This window comes from Epinephelus lanceolatus, chromosome 8 (genome assembly GCF_041903045.1).
Source record: "Epinephelus lanceolatus isolate andai-2023 chromosome 8, ASM4190304v1, whole genome shotgun sequence".
NCBI classification, from domain to species: domain Eukaryota; kingdom Metazoa; phylum Chordata; class Actinopteri; order Perciformes; family Serranidae; genus Epinephelus; species Epinephelus lanceolatus.
This window is the reverse complement of record NC_135741.1, coordinates 13,518,025-13,537,157: the sequence shown is the minus strand read 5'-3', so window position 1 is coordinate 13,537,157 and position 19,133 is coordinate 13,518,025. Positions and strand designations below refer to the sequence as shown.

General features: G+C 40.3%; 1 protein-coding gene across 1 annotated transcript in view; it reads left to right on the top strand.

The window, feature by feature from the left end:
- The window catches only part of LOC117258649 (metabotropic glutamate receptor 4-like), a 204,748-nt gene that overhangs the window by 135,845 nt on the left and 49,770 nt on the right, over positions 1-19,133 (top strand). Inside the window, exons 3-4 of the mRNA XM_078169872.1 lie at positions 12,362-12,497; positions 18,052-18,206. Of these exons, the coding sequence (XP_078025998.1) occupies positions 12,362-12,497; positions 18,052-18,206 (291 nt within the window). The remainder of the gene's footprint in view (positions 1-12,361; positions 12,498-18,051; positions 18,207-19,133) is intronic.

The window sequence follows — 19,133 nt, the reverse complement described above, 5'->3', positions numbered from 1 at the left end:
TCAGAATGTCGTAAAAATGTAAAAAAAAAAAAAAAAAAAAAAAAAGTCAAAATTCTTTGATGCAGCTTCTTCAATGTGAATACATTGTTGTGTCTTTTCTCCTCTATGACAGTAAACTGAAAATCTTTGGGTTGTGGACAAAACAAGACATATGAGGTCATAAGCTTGGGCTTTGGGAAACACTGATGGACATTTTCTGACATTTACAGACCAAACAACTAATTGATTAAATGAGAAAATAACTGACAGTGAAAATCATTGTTCGAAGCAGCCTTAATCTCAGGCACGTTCAGATTCCCAATAGCACAGCGTTACAAGCAGGGTCACCCGGTAAAAAAAAAACATCATCAGCTAAAGCTGCACTGCAAACTCAATGTCATCTCGCAAAGCACTGCACCAGCTAAATAAATACATGTGGCTACCTTGTGGCTTGAACACAGTATTTCTACTTCTACTTCTACTTCACCCTCTCATTAAAAGATTAAATTACTGTCACCATAAAAACTTTCTGAATCTGAATCAGAATCAGAATCAGAATCAGAAATACTTTATTGATCCCCGAGGGGAAATTATTTATGTTACAGGTGCTCCTTGCAAGACAGGAAAGATACATGAAAATATAAGAAATTTAAACAATAGTATTAACAAATATATAGTTAAATAAACAGGAATTCTAGATCAGCATAAACCTTCCTGATGGTTTTATAAACAGCCTTCAGACTCCTGGATCTATTACTCTGGTAACTGGACATCCTGGATCATATTTCATTGTCTCACTGGTACATGAATCAACACACCTCAACCAACGCAGCCCCTTGTATTTCTTTAACGCAGGGCCGCCTTTGGTCTAAACGCCTACTCTGGCCCCTTTTCAAACTCAGCTGTCAGTTGAACATGAACAACAGTCTGAAATAGACTGAAATATGTTAATGTCAATATTTTATTTCCAAGAACTGAAAGAGAGCAGATCCAGTTTTGTAAAAGATACCTGAAATCAGTAATAAATAACTATATTTAAAATGATACCCCCAAAACAGTCTAACACCTAGTACACAGTGAAGGTAAGATGAAAAAAAACATTTGTTGTGGTCATATGATTATTGATGGATCTAATGATGGGAATGATTGTTGAACATGCATTTGTTTCAGGTGTTTTCTTAGTAGAGACGGTGGCACAGTTATTCTACAGCAAACATATGAGAAGATGCATCACAGCAATCACAGACTTCTTTAATCCAATCTAATTTCACACATCACCATGCAGATGTCTTTCTTATTAACATCAGATCATCTCCCCATGAGTACATTTGAAACCCATTATAAATGACTACACAGCACGCTAGAAAATTGCTTCCTTTCATTTTGTTTCATCTTCTGCGTCTTTGATATCCAAATATTCGCCAGCACCACTCTCTGTCAATAACAGCAAAGCCAGTCGGAAGCACAGAGGAAGTGTGCGGCTAGTAATTAGGAAAATAAAGAACCAGAGAATACTGTGAAGTCTTGTATGTTCTCCGCACTCATTAATGGTTTCTTTACGTGTTAGAGGTGAAAAATGGATGTCCATAATCAGTTTGCTATTCTGTAGATTGATTTATTTTTGTAGTAACATTGCCATGCTTTTTATATTTAAAATTATTATATATGTTTTATTTAGTTATTGGGAAGCATTGTTATATAATTCCCATTACATTTCAGTGTTCTCAAATGTTATAGATACAGAATTGGGACTACGTATGGAGATATAAAAGCTGCTTCTGCATTGTAAATGTATTTGCTTGAACTACATGATACTTAATATGCTGTTACATGTTTTAAAGAAGCCTCTCACTGTTTTGGCTGACTTCAAATTCTAACATTTTGATAAAACTTTATTTAATCTACAGACATCCTGACATGTCTCTAATTGAAACGGAATAAATTAAAACATGCAGCACAAACGCTGTAAAGTTGTTTCAGCAAAAAAAAAAATTGAAACAGACTCCAGTGGTCTTTTGGGATGTCTTTAATCCTTATTTTGAGTAAACATAACTCAAATTATTTTTAGCCACATCAGCGGCATGGCTCAAGACTCATGCTTTATATTGAAAGCTTCCTCTCATATTTTTCTCTTCCTGTCTGTTTATGAATAAAAAGGCCAAATATGCCTTTCAATATGATGCAGACCAATACCACCACAATGTACAGCCTCACAATGCCTCCAGGAATAGACTGAAAACGCTCAACTGAGCATTATTAATAAGGTGATTCATATTGCTATGTTATTGCGTTTCATTACACAATGCAGAACTTTTTTAATTCCCTGGTCTGTCGGTATATATTTAATCTGCTCTACATACTTATTTACATCAGCAGAGCAAAAACGGAGAGCACGTGACGTGGGCTGCTCAGTGACATCTGAGTGATGCAGGGTGATATGGAATATATATAAGTATCTTAATATTTCTGGGTTATGCCACAATATACAATATATCTAGTTACTGTCATATTTTCTTTAAAATAGGGCTGGCACTATATCAGATTATGCAATTATCCAACACATTCTCACTCCGACCTCGTCACATATTGATGTTTGGTCATGGACTTTCCACGTCCACATACAGTGTGACAGGTACCCTGGGTGTGTTGGTTGTTGACGTTCTGGGACACAGTGTCAAGTTCTGCCTGTTACATGCATTGTCTTCTTTCAAAATACACTTCTGTTTTCACATGGAATTTAATGTTTACAAACAGTCTCTTTCAAAATAAAAGCCCTACGTTGGTACAACGCTGTGAATTGAAATTTTTTTCCTTAAACAACAAACACGTGGTTGGGTTAAGGAAAAAAGAACAGGGTTAGGCATTGGAATCTTACGGGACGTGAACACCGCTCTATTGGGTAAAAGTTGCTGTTTGTTGGACCCATCCACCACCCCTCCTGCCCGACTTTCACCGCCTTAACTTTCGTCCTTGTCCCACTGGGCACCGTCAAACTATAACGCCAACTGGCCATGTATAATGTCAATATTAAGGGACTCCTTTTCTCGTTAGTTTCTGACGCTGCAAGTCACTGCCTTAGTGCTGGATTTCAATGACTTCGGAGTGAGACTTGGCTCAATTATCAGGGCCAAAAGAGGTCGTAATAACATGTCAATCAGGAGAGGCTTATTTTAGAGTGAACAATAATTTCTAACAAAGTGCGCAATATGATGAATGTGAAGAGCTCTTTGGTGATTAGAACCCATTGTGACGTGAATATTTAGGGGTAGAGAAGCTGTGGTTAATTTAGGAATACTCCCTCAATGGAGTCTAGACACTGGTGCTGGAGATGTAGAGTGAAATGGCTGAAGGATGAGGATGATGCGATGAGGAGCTGAAGACTGGACGTGAATGGGGTTGGACCTACATGGACAACTGACTATGACATGATTGGCTCAGGGAGATCGTGGTACAATCTGGTTGGACTAACTTTGGGTGACGCCCATAGTCAGCTGATAGAGTAGAAGCCGGAGAAGAGCAGAGAATATTGTGAATAAAACGAAAGCGTAAAGAGATTCTTCCTGACTGAACTTTTGCTGAGCTTCATTATTGTGCTAACTATAGAAAATTATTATTTTTTTAAAAAATAATGATGCTCTTTGTCAAACTCATCTTCCTTCTTTGTTTATTGTTTATTTTGTGTCTTTTTGAGGCAAATTATACTTAAAATCCTAGTGTATGGAGGTGAAGAGAAAGTCTGTGACAATAACTGCACAAAATTGTACAAAAAGAGCAATTACACTTAATAAATAGTTAAAAGGCACCAGATGGCGTTGGGGGAGGGAGACAAACCAAGAAAAAAAGGAAATGGAAATAATTTAACAGGCACCAGATTATTTAGACAATATTATCGTGTGTATTATCGTGACACTTCGACTCTAAAATAATACAGTAATACTGTTTGATTTAACTCTTTGATGTGTATGATCAAACCAGTGTGATCATTCTAATAAGCCAATCTGAATGTAGAGGAAACAGTGCTCCTACATGACATTTTAGAGGACTTTAATTTTGGATTTCCATATCAGAATGTCCTGATAATGTCTAAGTGGTGGAGGTGGTGAACTGTAAAGGCAGATTATTCTTTGGCATTGTATTCTCTTTTAATTATTCACACAATTAAAATATTTTTTTAAATTACTCTTTGAAGGCAGTCCCATTTTTTTGTATTATCGTTTATTTCATGTATTATTTATTTAAGCATGCATTTATTTTAATTTATGTAATTATGGGTGAATTATGAACGTTCACCTGAAGGTCACTTTTATTTTGAAGTTCTTACACACTCTTACATACTGTAAGGTCTACGATACAAACATACAGCAAAACACCATGGGGGCCAATTTAAGGCTGGTTTAACAGTAGTGTTGTGCCCTGGGTGGTGTTTTAAGTGATGGAACAAAAACCGAACCACCTCCAGATAATAGACCTGCTGCGGCACCATCCTCCAATTTTAATTCATGCAAACACAGGACAATAATTGACCTAGTGTGTGTGTGCGGTGTGTGTGTGTGTGTGTGTGTTGGACGGAGAGCGAGTCTCCTGCATGTAAACAAGACCTGCTTTGAATGCGTAAATAAATTACTAAAATGTGCAAGGAATATTACAACATAACAACAAGGCCCACCCTTATATCTGAGAGGAGAGCCTCATTTTCCCAACAGTACATCATGGTGAACCCAGGGCTTATCTCATGATCCAGCCCAAAGCTGGTCTCCAATATTAACCTGAAGACTCAGCAAGTCCCTGACAAGTTATCCAGGCTGTGCAGAAAATGCACACACATACGTCCATGTGTTTGAAATTATTTTTAAATGAAGACACGTACACATATAGTGTGCAGTACATACACTATTTACACACAATTGCTATCAAGTGTTGTATAGGGGGGTTACAGATGTGGAAAGTGACGCACGTGCATAATAAAGACAAATTGCGATGACACATAGGTGGTATTGGGGTCATTCATCTTCTTCTCTTTAATATAAGAGCCATTCAGGTTTAAATAAATTGTAATCTCTACCTAATTTCAATGCGTGTACTCCTCATGCACATCATGGTTTCTACATTTGTGTTGTTCTTCCCATGTGGCAGGCAGAAGCAGGTCACTGTCTGTAAATTCATCCGAGCCGTTCTTATAATATTGCAGAAAAGACTGAAATTTGGTGGTTAGGGGTATCTTTGTGGCTCAGCAGTCTATAATAATTATAATGGGATATTATACCGTAATTGATCCCCTGAGGAGAAATTAATTTCTTTTTATTCCCTCAGCCCTGCACGCTGAGGTAAGAGCACAGAGTCGACAGAACAGCACCTCGGGGAGAGAGGGGGATTTAGTGTCCTGCTCTAGGACACTTTAGAAGGGGGGTTGGTGGAACAGGGGACTTAACCTGGACCTTTTGTGCTCAGGGTCACTCTCCCTAATGATTTCAGTCCAGTCTTTCACACTCTCCTCACAGTATTTCACTCTCACTCACCCGTGGCCGTGTTTCTGGTAAGTGGGGGAAATGTACCAGTGTTAAAACACAGCAGTCTTCCTGCAGATTATCTATGGAAACATTTTTGCTACGAGGGATGGTCAGGATTTCACCTATTCCGTTGTTTTTCTTGGCTAAAATTAATTCCATCCATTTTCTCTGCCTCTCAGGGGCCTGAGCGTGTCCCAGCATGCACTGGATGAAAGGCAGAGAAACATTGGACAGGTTGCCAGTTTATCGCAGGGCTCTGATCAACTAATTTGCATAAATCATTTGGTGCACAGTTGACTAAATCACAGGGGGATATTATTTATCTCCCATTTAGTGCTATCCACATCATCTTGTTTTGGTTCACAATATTTTTCATTACTTTGATCTCATCTGAGAGTATGTGTATAACGTGAACCGCTGTGATCACGCCGCTGAGGCTGAGTGATGCTGTTCTGTACATTACTGGTCAGCAGCCAAGCAGTATATACAGGACTATCAATGAATCGATGGAACAACACCGCCGTGCAAAGCAGATGGGAATTCAAAGCACTGTGCAGCTCAAACAGGCTTTCTAATTATTAACTGATTGTGTCTGTTGCCTAACAAATCACTTGCTGCCAAACTAAGTTGCAGCTGCAGTGTTGATGTTTTCATTTAGCTACAAAGAAAGTGACAATTTTTCAAGCCCACAGCGATCAAAAAATGACCACCAGCACTGTAGAGGCAACGTTAGTTTAGTTTTGGATCCCTGTATTTTCGTCACAGTTAATGTTCTCCAGCTGCAAATTAAGCCTATTTGTGTAGGTATTTCCACTCAGGGTATCCCAGTAAACAGGCTATTTATATACCTGCACCTTCCCCACAACGCCCACCACTACTTTTCACCATGCACAGTTGCTGTGCTGCGATCGGCCACAGTGCCAGGGAATATTTAACGTTTATGGTGGCACTGTCTCTCCCACGGGTGTCAAATGAGAAGGAATATTAATGTTCTGAGCTATTAGGAGAGCAGAGACTGAGGCTGACAATGGAAGACACGAGAGAGGAGGCTCGCAGTCTCCTCAGCAACGGATATTTTTAGAGGTGGTTTTTCAGACGTGGCTCAGATGTTAAGAGTGGTATAGGATGAGTGTTGGGAGAGAAACACACTGCTCATGAAGTTTTCAGCAGTATCTGCAGAAAAAAAGGATGCTTCACTTGATACAATAGATTTGACATTACCCTTTTCTTTTCATGTACAGATAATGTGCTGGGGGTTTGGCACGCTGCAACAGGTCATTGTGGAAATGAACAGCGAAATGTGAATATTAATTCATGTTTTGATAAATTGTTCACTTTGCAAATCCTGAAGCACAACCCAGTTGTTTAATTTGGTTTCACACAAACCAATGATTATTAGTCTGCACGGATAATTTTCAAGTAATTTTGATATATAACTATAATTAATCAACAGACCTGTACGTCTCTGGAGACACAAACAATAAAGTAGATGCTATTTCTTTCTTTAGGGCTGCAGCACATTTGTAATTAATTACTTTATAATTGTCTTTCTTTATGTTCTTGTGTTTATAAAGTAGCATTAGATGGGAGATGGTGGTCTGGTTCAGCTTAAGGGAAGTCTGATGAGAAGTCGTGTGCAGACAAAAGGAGGGGCATTCTCTCTAATCACATCCTGTCTGACGGCAAAATGGAATCCAGCTAACTGTTTTATTGAAAATCTGATACCTCTTAAGAGACTCGTTTCATTAGCTAAAATTAATATAAAGTTTGTAATGAGCAAGACCGATAATTACCAAGACCAATTAAAAGCCACTTAGGTTGTATGAAATAACCTTTTGGAGCAGCTTGGCAGAGCTGAATTAAAATATATTGCAGCATGTGAGTGAAAATAAAAGTGTTAGGTTTGGTTGTTTGTATGTATGCAGGGTTTGTATGTGTATAGTGATGAACAATGATGGACAGAGTGGAGTTAGTTACAGAAAAGAAAAAGAGAGAGTCATAGTGTGAGGAGGTAGGGATTGAGTGTCTTGGTCAGTAGCTGCTCCCTGTCACAGGATTTGAATTGAGGTCCTCAAGTCAAGGGACCATGTCGTTGACTATCCCACTCTTGGAGAGAAATGGGTGGACAGGCGCATGGATGAATGAGTAGTGTTAGCAATAAAACAAATTGCCGTGTCTACCCAACATCTAACAGAGTTACAACACTGGCCCCGTGGAGGGCCTCGTTCAGTGCCCCTCAACTCCCACAGGCCGGGTTCTTATCCCCCCTGGTCCTCGTGGCGTTCTCTCCAGAGGTTAAGCAATGCTGCAGCGTGCTGCTGGTGACGTGAGAGGAGGAGGAAAGGAAGGGATGAGTGCTCTGCTTCCACACAGCAGATGTTGGGGGAATGGGGGACTAAAGTACCAGTGAGGCAAAGACATAGAATCTAATGATTGATAGAGTCTCTGAGAGCAGAGAGCTGCTGGAATGCTGCTGCTGCTAAATTTCCCATGTGCCTGTCTGAGAAGTGTAAGTGTAATGACACAGAGAGGTAGACAGATAAACCTCAGCTTTAGTTTAAGGAGCCTCGACAAGCAGGGTTGTAGAATGGTACACAAATATTGCCAACTGTGAAATGGTTCACTTGCATATTTTTATAGATTTAGTAAAACTGCCTCAGCACTGTAAGGACACAGGCACACCCTTCACCCACAAATTCCATATCAATAACTGTGCCTGCAACATTAGTCTTAACACCAATCAGTAAAAAGAACAGCAAAGAACTAACACGATTTCCTCAACAACACCACAGCAGCTGCCACTTCTCGTGACCACTACTGCACATTAGGCTGAGGCTATTTTTAGTGCATGTATCATTAATTTGTCAAATGTCTCTTAATGTCTTAAACAGTGATAAATCAACCACCATCATTTTTTGTTTACTCTCACATCAATACATACTTTACAAAGTGCCTCGCACCGAGGATAAAATGAGAAGATCACTCATACAGGGAAATAAAAAGTGATGCATCCTATGCAAATTGAAAGAGTGATGAAATTGCGCTCACAGGGGTAATTAAAGTTGGGGTGGGCAGCAATCTGGAAAAGGCACACAAAAAAAGACAGAATGTGAAAATATATCCACCTCCTGCAGCACGTCCCTCCCTACCCTAAGCCCCTCACCCCCGCCATACAACCACAAGCATATGCACATGCTTTATACAGTGACCCAGTGTTTCCCATACATTGATTTACTTAATCTTATTTCATTGTAGAGTTGCCATGAAAGCCCCCCCTCGCCATGCCCTCTCTTTCTCTTTTTATCAGACCCGAATCAGACAAGAATTAACTAGCTACCCCAGTCCTTCCACCTCACTCCCCACTACTGTGGACTGTTTTCCAAGGAGGACAGTGGGCAGCCGCTCAAGAGGCAAACCCTAGGTCTGTGGGAAACCCCCCAAGCGCCAGGTGTCACAGCAGGCTGGTATCCAGTGGCAGTACTAGGTATAAGGACAGCAACAGAAAGATTTGCTGATCCGGTAGAGAGTCTGGGCTGCCTGGTCCCCCAGTTTGCACTTGCTGAACATAGGTTGCTGCGTCCGGTGGTCTGTAGCAGCGGGGAGTGAGGCGGACACTGTTATTCTAGCTAGCGTTAGCTTCATAGTAGGGATGGGCATCAATTTTCGATTATCGATGATTGATTGTTAAGGCTTTTGATCGATCACAAATAATTTTGATCAATAGTCGCAGTGTTTCCCCTACAATGCCTGGCATAGGTTCGGCAAGCCGCCGTGCCAACGAGACCCTTCCGCCCGGCGAGCACGGCAGCTCGACAGGCCTACAAGACCCCCGCCGGACCTATGCCAGGCAAAAAAACAGAAACAAACGGAGGCTCTCATCGCTCTCCAAAGCCTCGGCGGCTTCCCTTGAGGCCTCTGAAAACACTACGCCATTGAAAGACGGAGGTTTTGCTGAAAACTGAAGCCTGTAACTCTGGCTGGCAATGATTGTAAACACCCAGGGGTGAACTGCGCATACGCGCCATTCTTCCTCTTTGGCCCGGGGGGTTGAAGCTCAAAACTGGGGCAGCTGCGCTCTCTTGCGGCGACAGTCTGCACTGCACTCTTTTGTTTTCTCTCTTTTGAAATACTCGCTTATCAATTAATCGATAATTGATCGTTAATTTTTTTGATGATCAAATAATGAATTTTGATCGTTTGCCCATCCCTACTTCATAGACATGAACATGAAGCCACAGCTCTGAGCGTTTGTCTCCATTTAACAGAGGCTAACCTATTAGCAACATTTTCTCTATATCTCTGAGAAGCTTCGGCGATATTGACACGTGTTTTATAGAGTTCATTGTCAGACTATCCTTTAAATTCTCTTTTCAATAAGTCTGTCTTCCATTATTGGGTTGCTTTGCAGTGCTGGAAGTTGTTGCCAATGACAAAAAAGCCACTTTCTCTATCGGATTTGCTGCCATTAAATCAGGCTTTCATTGAAGGGATGTGCACATGCTACAGCCAAAAGGAACACCATCTCTCTGAAATGACCTGTGATTGGCCAAAGTCTCCTGTCACAGGCTAGATTTTCTAAAGCTTGAAAACAGAGCCAAGAGAGGGTACAGAAGTCGAGTTTCCATGTGCTCAAACAAACTCTTAGCCAGCAAACTAAGAGGCACTCCTACCTCCAACCAATATGACTGTGTCACCTTATCCTTGATCGGCAAAGCACTCACAACCCAGATCATCCACTCCACCAGTACTTTATCCACCCTTCCTTCTGGAGTCAGATATACACTACCCATGTGCAGAGGGGCACGTTGGAGCAAGAGCTTTGTTGCCACAGTAAAACAAGCTCTAAATTAGTAGCCTCAATTGATTTGAAATTCGTTTTTTGGTGTGTCAAGTGCCAATCCATGTCGTGTCTCCTTGTCCCAATTCTCTGTCTTTTGTGTCTGTTTATGGCATGGGTGCACTTGCCAATATCTGTATACTAGTGCGACACTTGTCCCCACGCACACTTGTATACTCCTTGAGGACAAATAAACTTTCTTTTCTCTCAGTCTACTTGAATTAAAATGCCCAAATGGGCTTCTTTTCCCCCAGTGACACACAAAAAAAATGCCTACCCCGGCAACCTACACAATGTTTTATTATTAGATTCTGTCCTTTCATGTTACTTTCCCATCTCCACATCATATCACCTTCGAGTGATATGACTGGTCTGAGGTAGGCGTGAGGTGGGAAACGACTGCATGTTTTTTGTTAAGATGCATCATTTATACATCTGGTCGCAGTTCATTAACACGTATGTTGCAATCTCCGAAACTCCAGGCTCGTGATGAAATCTGTGTTAGCTGCGAAATTCCAGTCAGGTTTAAGAAATGGGGGGAAAAAAGTAAATTAGGGGTTTACTGCAGCTGAGTTGGAAAAAAAACGTCTCGCTTGAGTGCAGAAGGAAACATCCCCCAAAAACAACACATGGGCGAGTATGCACAAAGGAATGAGTGTATCCTCCAGTGAAGGAGCTGCTAATCCATTAACCAGCCAAGTGAATGTAAAAGCCAGAACTGTTGTGTTCTAGCTGTGACATGCATGACCACAGGAAACCTATACACGCAGCCTTTCTGGAAATAAAAGACACAGCCACAGTGAAATAGCAAAATCATGAGTTTGAAGATAAAGGAAACATCATTAAATTCATCCACAATGTACAATCAGAACAATGTTGCAGGCCACTGACTGAAGCTCCTCACTGATTTAAGCGGAAGTGACTTTTTGTACCCATGAGCAAAGCAGCCAAACATCATTGTTAATTTAATGGCATCCCTTACTCTTTACTCATATTTCCAGTTTCCCAACCTATTAGTATCTGAGCCGGGGCCAGGCTTTGTTTTATGGTGTGAGTCTGGCTGCCATGGACTGAACTAGAGGGTATTATTCCTGCATTGATTGTTCATTGGGCTGGCTTTGTACTGGGTCACGAAAGGGAAATTCATTAGCATGCATATACTCTCTGTGGCATTTTGGCAGGGCTACAAAACAGTTATCCTGAAATGTTGCATTGGGAATTAAAAAGCCTTTGCTTGTTGGTAACCAGGGGACGTCGCCCACTGCCTTTAGACTTGTGTTCAATACCAGAGCATTTCTAAAAGGCTGAGGGCTCTGTTTAAACTGATCCCTGGGGAATTACTGTAGCTATTGTGCGGGGCAGTGCCTAACAAGCTAAACCCAACTAATCAATGTCACTGGACCATGCTATGAGAGCACCAGCATGTGATTTGACTGGTTCAAATGGATATTTCATCTTTCTTTTCTGTCTATCTTTCAAAAATGGCTAAATCTTCAGTCAAGAAGAAGAAGAAAATTTGGTAAATATGGTTTTTACTTAAGACTCAATGAAGTAACCTGCAAGAAAAATGACTTGGACCAAATGAAACCAGTTTTCAATTACAAAATTTATGTACTTCCAAAATGCAACCAAATTCCCCTGGTCACACTGGCAGCACCATAAACTGAATTGATGGGTCTCCGTGTCTCAAAGTTGCCCCTTGTGGTCCGAGGAAAGATTTTTTTTTAATACCTTGCATCCCTCATGCTGTGAAATATTGCACCTGTGAACATTTAATAGTGCATGTGTCATAAAAAGTCCAGAGGACTGAAAAAGATTTGTGTGGGTTAAATGAAAGAAGACGGAAAAAAGTTAAAGAGTCAAACAAATATTTCTAGTGACAGAGTGTGGAAAAGACACACCTGAGACTGCAGCTTTTATATGCATTAAACTGTTTGCTAATGAGATCGGTTCAGATGTTTAGCAGAAGAAAAGGCAGCTTTCTCTTCTTCTTAAGCCCATCTAATTTGGAAACTTCTCTCTTTTGTCGTCCAATTAGGTGGTCTCTGCATTTCCCAGTCTGTGAAAATACCACGTGAACCTAAAGCTGGAGAGTTTGACAAGATCATTCGCAGGCTGAGTGAGAATCCCAACGCCCGAGTGGTCATTATCTTTGCCAATGAGGATGACATCAGGTGAGTGCAGTGAAATCCTAATTGCTGTCAGTTAATAGAACTTTTAACCTGACTCACCTCGACCACTTTTAACCACCAATAGATACCTTGTTTTTTAACATTTAAATGCCAGTTTTCTTTAAAGGAAAACACACTGTTATGATACGTTGAAGTAAAGCTGTTTAAGAGTTTTCAAAATCTAGTAACGTCTGAAGTGATAAATGTTGTTTAGTAGTGTCTCCACCTCAGGCTGCCTCTGCAGCTGGCATTAAAATGTCACAAATGTCTCCTGTGTGCATAAAGATATTAAATTGCCTTTTCCTTGAGAAAAACAGCCTGCTGCCTGCCTGTTAATATTTATGAGTTATAAATGGAAGATATGATTATATTTGGGTGTATTCACATTCTCTTAAGCTTTGTCACTGAAGATGTCAAAGGTATTTTACAGGCAGGTGAAGTAGTTTTAGTCACTAAGACACCAAGACATGGTGTGGTGTGGAAAATAACTACAACCCAGTGGTGGAAATCATTACTCAAGTACTGTACAGATTTAAGGTACTTGAAGACTTCCATTTTATGATACTTTGAACATTTGAAGTGAAATGTTCTTCATTTATTTGACATCTTTAGCTGTTAGTGGCAAATTAAAAGTTAACATACGAATCATTGGCATGATCCTGGGTTTTTGTTTATGTTCATTCATCAATGTTTACTCCGTTTCCTCATTTATTTTGTAGATTCTCCCCTCATGTCTCATGTCTGGTTTCACTTCCTGTCTATGTGTGTTTTCCCACCCTGTTGTCGATCACAGCATCTTCCTTCAGTTTCGTTAGTCCGTCCCTCTTCCCAGAGTCTTCCCTTCACACCTGTTCTGTACTAGTCTTGTTTGCTCCACCCTAGTGTTTCCCATTACACCCTTGTTGTCTGCCTATCTCTATTTCCCTCCTTTTGTACGTGTCCACCTATTCCAGCTGTGTCTTGTTCTTGTGATTAGTTTTCTGTGTGTATATACCTCTGTGTTTCCATTTATTCCTTGTCAGTTCATCTGTGTTAATGGTTTTGTTCCCTGCTCTGTTTACTGCCTGGTTTCTTGGGTTCCGTTTTGGATTTCTTCTCCAAGTTTGTGTTATCTAGGATGGTTTTCAGTTTAGTTTTGGTTCTTCTTTCTTTTGGACCTTCAGTTACCTGCCTAGTTTTAGATGTTTTCATCAGCTTCATTGAACCTTGCCGTATGTTGCCTACTTCGCTGCATTTGAGTCCTTTCCTGAACTGACTCATGACAACCATACTTTTGCAAACATAGTTTTACTTTTCATCGATAATACTTCTAAACATTGTACTCAAGGAAAATTTCCAAATGAAAGACTTTTACTTGTAACAGAATTATTTCTGGACTGTGATCACTACTTTTACATAAAGGGACAGTTCACTCCAAAATCAAAAATACATATTTTTCCTCTTACCTGTAGTGCTGTTTATAAGTCTAGATAGTTTGGTGTGATTGCAGAGTGTTGATGATATCAGCCGTAGAGACATCTGCCTTCTCTCCAGTATAATAGAACTAGATGGCACTCAGGTTGTGGTGCTCAAAGCAGCAAAAAAGAATCAATTTGAAAAACCCAACAGCAATGTCTCTTTACAGAAATCATGATAGTCACGGTTACCAAAGAAAATCCACAGCATTGTTGGGAGCAGTTTCATGTAGGAACTCTTTCCTTTCTCCCGAACTACACCCACTAACAGTATCACAACACAGACAGAAGCGTGCTACTACTAGCTCACCTAGCATCACTGAGCTAGCTAATGTTACAGCTCAGCCGAGGAAGACGCCTAATGTTACGTCTTGCACTGTCACAAGCATGAACCTCTCGTCCATGAGTAGATGCAGGCATCCTCCTGTGCAGTGATAAAGTTGGCAGGTGTAGTTTGGTAGACAGAAAATAGTTCCTACATTATACTACTCACAACAATGTCTGGTATTATTTTGAATAACCAGGTCACGATTCCTTTAAAGAGACACTGTTGGACACTTTTTCTTTGGCACTTTGAGCACCACAAGCAGAGTGCCATTTAGTTCTATTATATTGGAGAGAAGGCAGACATCTCCACGGCTGATATCTCCAACACTCTGTGACTCACACCAAAACAATCTGGACTGATAAATAGTGCTACAGGTAAGAGGAAAAATGTATTTTTGATTTTAGGGATGAACTGTCCCTTTAAATAAATGATCTGAGTACTTCTTCCACCACTGATAATACTTTTGCTACACATTTTTTGTTGAGACTGTCAGAGAGGGGTTGAATGCACTCTGTTGCTGCTTATGAGGCCATATTTTATCATGGTGTTGTATTGAAATGCATTACATTGAACAGCATTTCTAATATTCTATCCACTCCCCTGTGTCCTTTCTATCTAACTAATAGACATCTAGTCTGTAGTCCCTATCTATCCTGACAACACTGTACGAAAGTACAATTAACAGTGTCCCTGAGTTCCTTGCGGAGACGCAAATGTATCAATTTAAATTCATTATCTGTTATTAAGATTGATCGTCTGCATCAAGAACTAGTTAATTAGTCAAAGGCTAAATCAACACACGCAGCACTGTTGTAGCTTTGCAAGGGAAAATGTTTCCCAGCAACCAGTTTGTAGGCCAGTGTATTCCTAGTGGAAGTGGGCAGTGATTTGAGGCGGTCTCTTGATGATGACCAGGGCAGAAGTCCCAGTGCTCATTGACTTAATCCGGTCCTGATAACGGGTAATAGTCTGGATATATAGTAATTACAGAAAGCCAGGGGGATTTCAGCACTGCATGCCTGCTCTATCCTTGAACCCAGCCAGTGTTAGCTGGCAGCAGTTTAATAAGAACTCAAAATGGTCCACATAGAAAGTATAAGGGACTTGAGCTGTTTGGATGGAGCCCTTTAATGTAATACTTATACTTATTATTTAAATAAGCTGCATTGTCTCAGCATTATGAAGAACAAAAGGAATACTGTTTGTTGGTTTGCCTTTCATATTCCAGCCAGACAGGTAGGTTTGTCCTTCGCTGTGTTGGCTCTGTGGGAAAACAACATGATTTCATAACATTAAAGTAAATTTAATCATCTTGTATCCTCTCCAGTATCTTGCGCTTTTAAGAATGTGAACATTTTATTGCTCCAGCTGATTTTTTGACAGTAACACATACTGGATGTGTCATTTTCCAATTATCACCTCAAATTTTAACTTAATTTAAAAAGAAAACCTGTCACCTGTCAAATCACTTTTTGTGTATCAGTTACTCACCCCATCTGACACTGAATTTGTGATGAAAACTGTTTTTCTCACATGCTTTCTGTGAACAAAGAATCCCGAAACATAAAAAATTCTTGATGAATTGAGGTCACTCATCAAAACATCTGTTTACAAACCCCCACAGAACTCGTGCACTATAATCGAAATCTGTTTTACCCAGTTGCATGCTCGGTACATCACCAGACAGACAGCCCTTTGTGACAGGGAACTGAACGGAAACTGAAAATAAGGATACTTTCACATCTGCCCTGTTTGGTTTGGTTCAATCAAGCTCAAGTTCGTTTGCCCCCTAACTGCGGTTCGTTTGGGCAGGTGTGAACACAGCAATCGCACTCGGGCGCGCATCAAAACAACCAGACTGAGACCTTCTTGAAGAGGTGGTCTCAGTCTGAACTGGAGCAGTTTGTTTGGGTTAAACATGAGCATGTTACAGTCCTGGAGGATTATTAATGTGCACCTCCTCCTGTACTGCCTTAATATGCACATTCAGCACATCCAATGCATCAAAACATTGTTTTCTAGTTGGAGCCGTGCCTCGTTTTCAAACTGTATGGTTTGACTAAAATGAACAATGACAGCAATATAGTCCACGATGAGCAGCGCTAAAATCAACCTGCATGTCACATTTATCTTGCAAGTGTACTCTTCTTCAACGTTTTGTTTACTTCCTGGATTTTTCCCACATGGAAATTCTGACAATCAAGAGCAGCTTTCTCACACAAGGTATTTTATCTGGTCCGCTTGTAAATGTTGCCGTGAGAACACGAACAAACTCTAGGCAATTATGCAACCTTGAAACAAGATGAGTCCCTGATTCAGACCAAAGCAAGACAACTCTAGGTCTGAAAGCACCCTGAATTTATGCTCTCTTCAAAGTCAGACATCACTGACACATCATTTTACCTCTCTGAACACAGGAGCTGCTTGTCTACTGCTAATTCAATCAGTTAGTTTGTGTTTTTGTGCGACTTTGCTGAATCCAAACTTTTTAAATGACCAAAGTAACACAACAACACAGTTTGCTATTGTTGAACGCACCCCCACTTTAATTTATCAAGAATTTTCTCTGCTTTTGAATTCTTTGCTCACCACAGGCAAGGAAGAAATACATTTTGTTAGCAAATTAAACGTAAGACAGAGTGAGTAACTAGTGTGTAAATGGTTATTTGGGGGGTTAAGTATTCCTTTAAGTTTCAGATAGTGTCAGATAAAACTAAAAAATAGGCAATAAATAACTTTGATTACAGGTACAGTAAGGTCGTCTTGTAACATAACAATTTTACTCACAGTAAAGACGTTAAGATGAACTGGGAACTGAACCTTGGCTGTAAAATGTAAAGTATACGCCCGTTCAGGACCTTGACACAGCACCTTCACTTCTCACTGTGCAAGACTTTTCAGCTTGTCTGTTCATGTTTCTGTTATGTAATCTTCTGACAGAGAAAATCTATTTCTCTCATCTCTCCTGCACGAAGCACATAATTGTATCTCACAACATGCTCATTTCTCTACATTTCTGGAGACCAGGCTCAGAGAAAAATCATTACCAATCAAACATACGTCCCTGGGGTCCAAAAAACTAATGTAAAGAGACATCAAGTCAGCTGGATGACTCACTGCTCGCCCACTCCACATATGACAGAAAACTGTAGTAAATATTTTAATATGGTTTACCATCCTTTATGCAACTCAAAAGTCTCATGCAAGATGTTAAAACAGCATATGCCACATCGAAGAGCTGCTGTTGTCTCCAGCACAATAAGATGCTTAATATTTATTTTTTGTTCCAGCATCTTTGGGGAGATGTGAGGGGTTGGTAATGCTCCACATGCCAGGTGGCTGTGTTTAAATTTTATGTTGCTGTGCTCAAGCTTTCTTGATGTAACTCTGCAGCTACAGCAGAGCTCGCTGGCAGTTTTTTTTTTACAGCTCCCCAAACTTACTCCCATTGGCAACAAGCCTGGACAAATGTGGCAGGGGTGTCATTCTGCCACAGCCAAGAAGAACTACTCCGCACTGGGAATGGATAGTGTGTCTATGGTGGCTTTTCAGTTCTACTAAAGTGCCTTGTGCAACACTGTGCAGACTCAGAATAGAATATTCTAGTAAGGGAATCACCTGTATGACAGCTACATGCCTTCTTTAAGGTGCATTTAAAATAGGAGCCTTCTTTCATAGTGAATACATCACTGCAGAAAATAAATGGAAATAGTGACAACACATTATAAACATTAAATGGTACTAATAAACACTGCTCTCTTTCTCTGTCCCGAAGGCGTCTCCTTCAAGCGGCTAAGAAGGCCAATCAAACTGGCCATTTCATCTGGGTTGGTTCAGACAGCTGGGGCTCAAAAATCTCCCCGATACTGAACCAGGAAGAGATGGCAGAAGGTGCTGTCACCATCCTCCCCAAACGACAGTCCATCAAAGGTATTCATAACACACATCCTAACTTGACCTTACAGAAGGCTAGTAATGGTTTGTTTTCTTACATCAGTGTTTCCCATACATTGATTTATTTGTGGCAGCTCGCCACAATATCAACATTGGCCGCCACATATTGATTTTCTTCTCTTTTTTACGTACTATTTAAAATCCAATAGCCAATAAAATGAATTAAATGAAAAAAAATAAATAAATAAACATTACTTTGGCTCAGCTGCTTTTTTCTGTCTGTAGTAACCACTGTAGCCTCACTCAGTATCCCGCCCACAGTACCATCGGATTGGTTACACATCACAAGTAACAGCCTATCAACACTGAAGGCTACTGTACCTCTGATGGAAGACGAAAGCAGACTGGAGCTGCTCTGATGAGCAAGCGGTGCTGTGTGTTGAACAGCAGGTATTACTGATGTTCCACTACACTACAGTTGCAAGAGCACCCAGTGTTTCCGCTGGTAATGTACTGCTGTTAGTCATAGTTACCGGATTTACCTTTAGTTATATGAAATGTATGACGCTACGAGATATGGGCCCAGGTGATTATAGTTTCTAAAAATGCAGCACTGTGAGGATACAGACATTTCACACACCAGAAGTATATAACACAAACCTGCAGCATTCAGTTTGTGCTGGACCCATTCATATGAGTCAGCCGTACTCTGTCACTTTTTAGTTTATACACTTCACAAATAAAACAGAGAATTACACAATAACACTAGGCTTCGTGAAAGAAAGGTTTTGTATCCAATCAAAACTTCTAGAATAGCTCCAAAATTTATACCAGTACTGAAAATGCCTCTAATACTGCCCAAAATACTAGATTGGGTATCAGAAAATACACTAGTCTAAGCCCCAATCCAATACTATGTGATTTATCAATACACTTAAAAGTAGTATCACACCCAGATAGTTG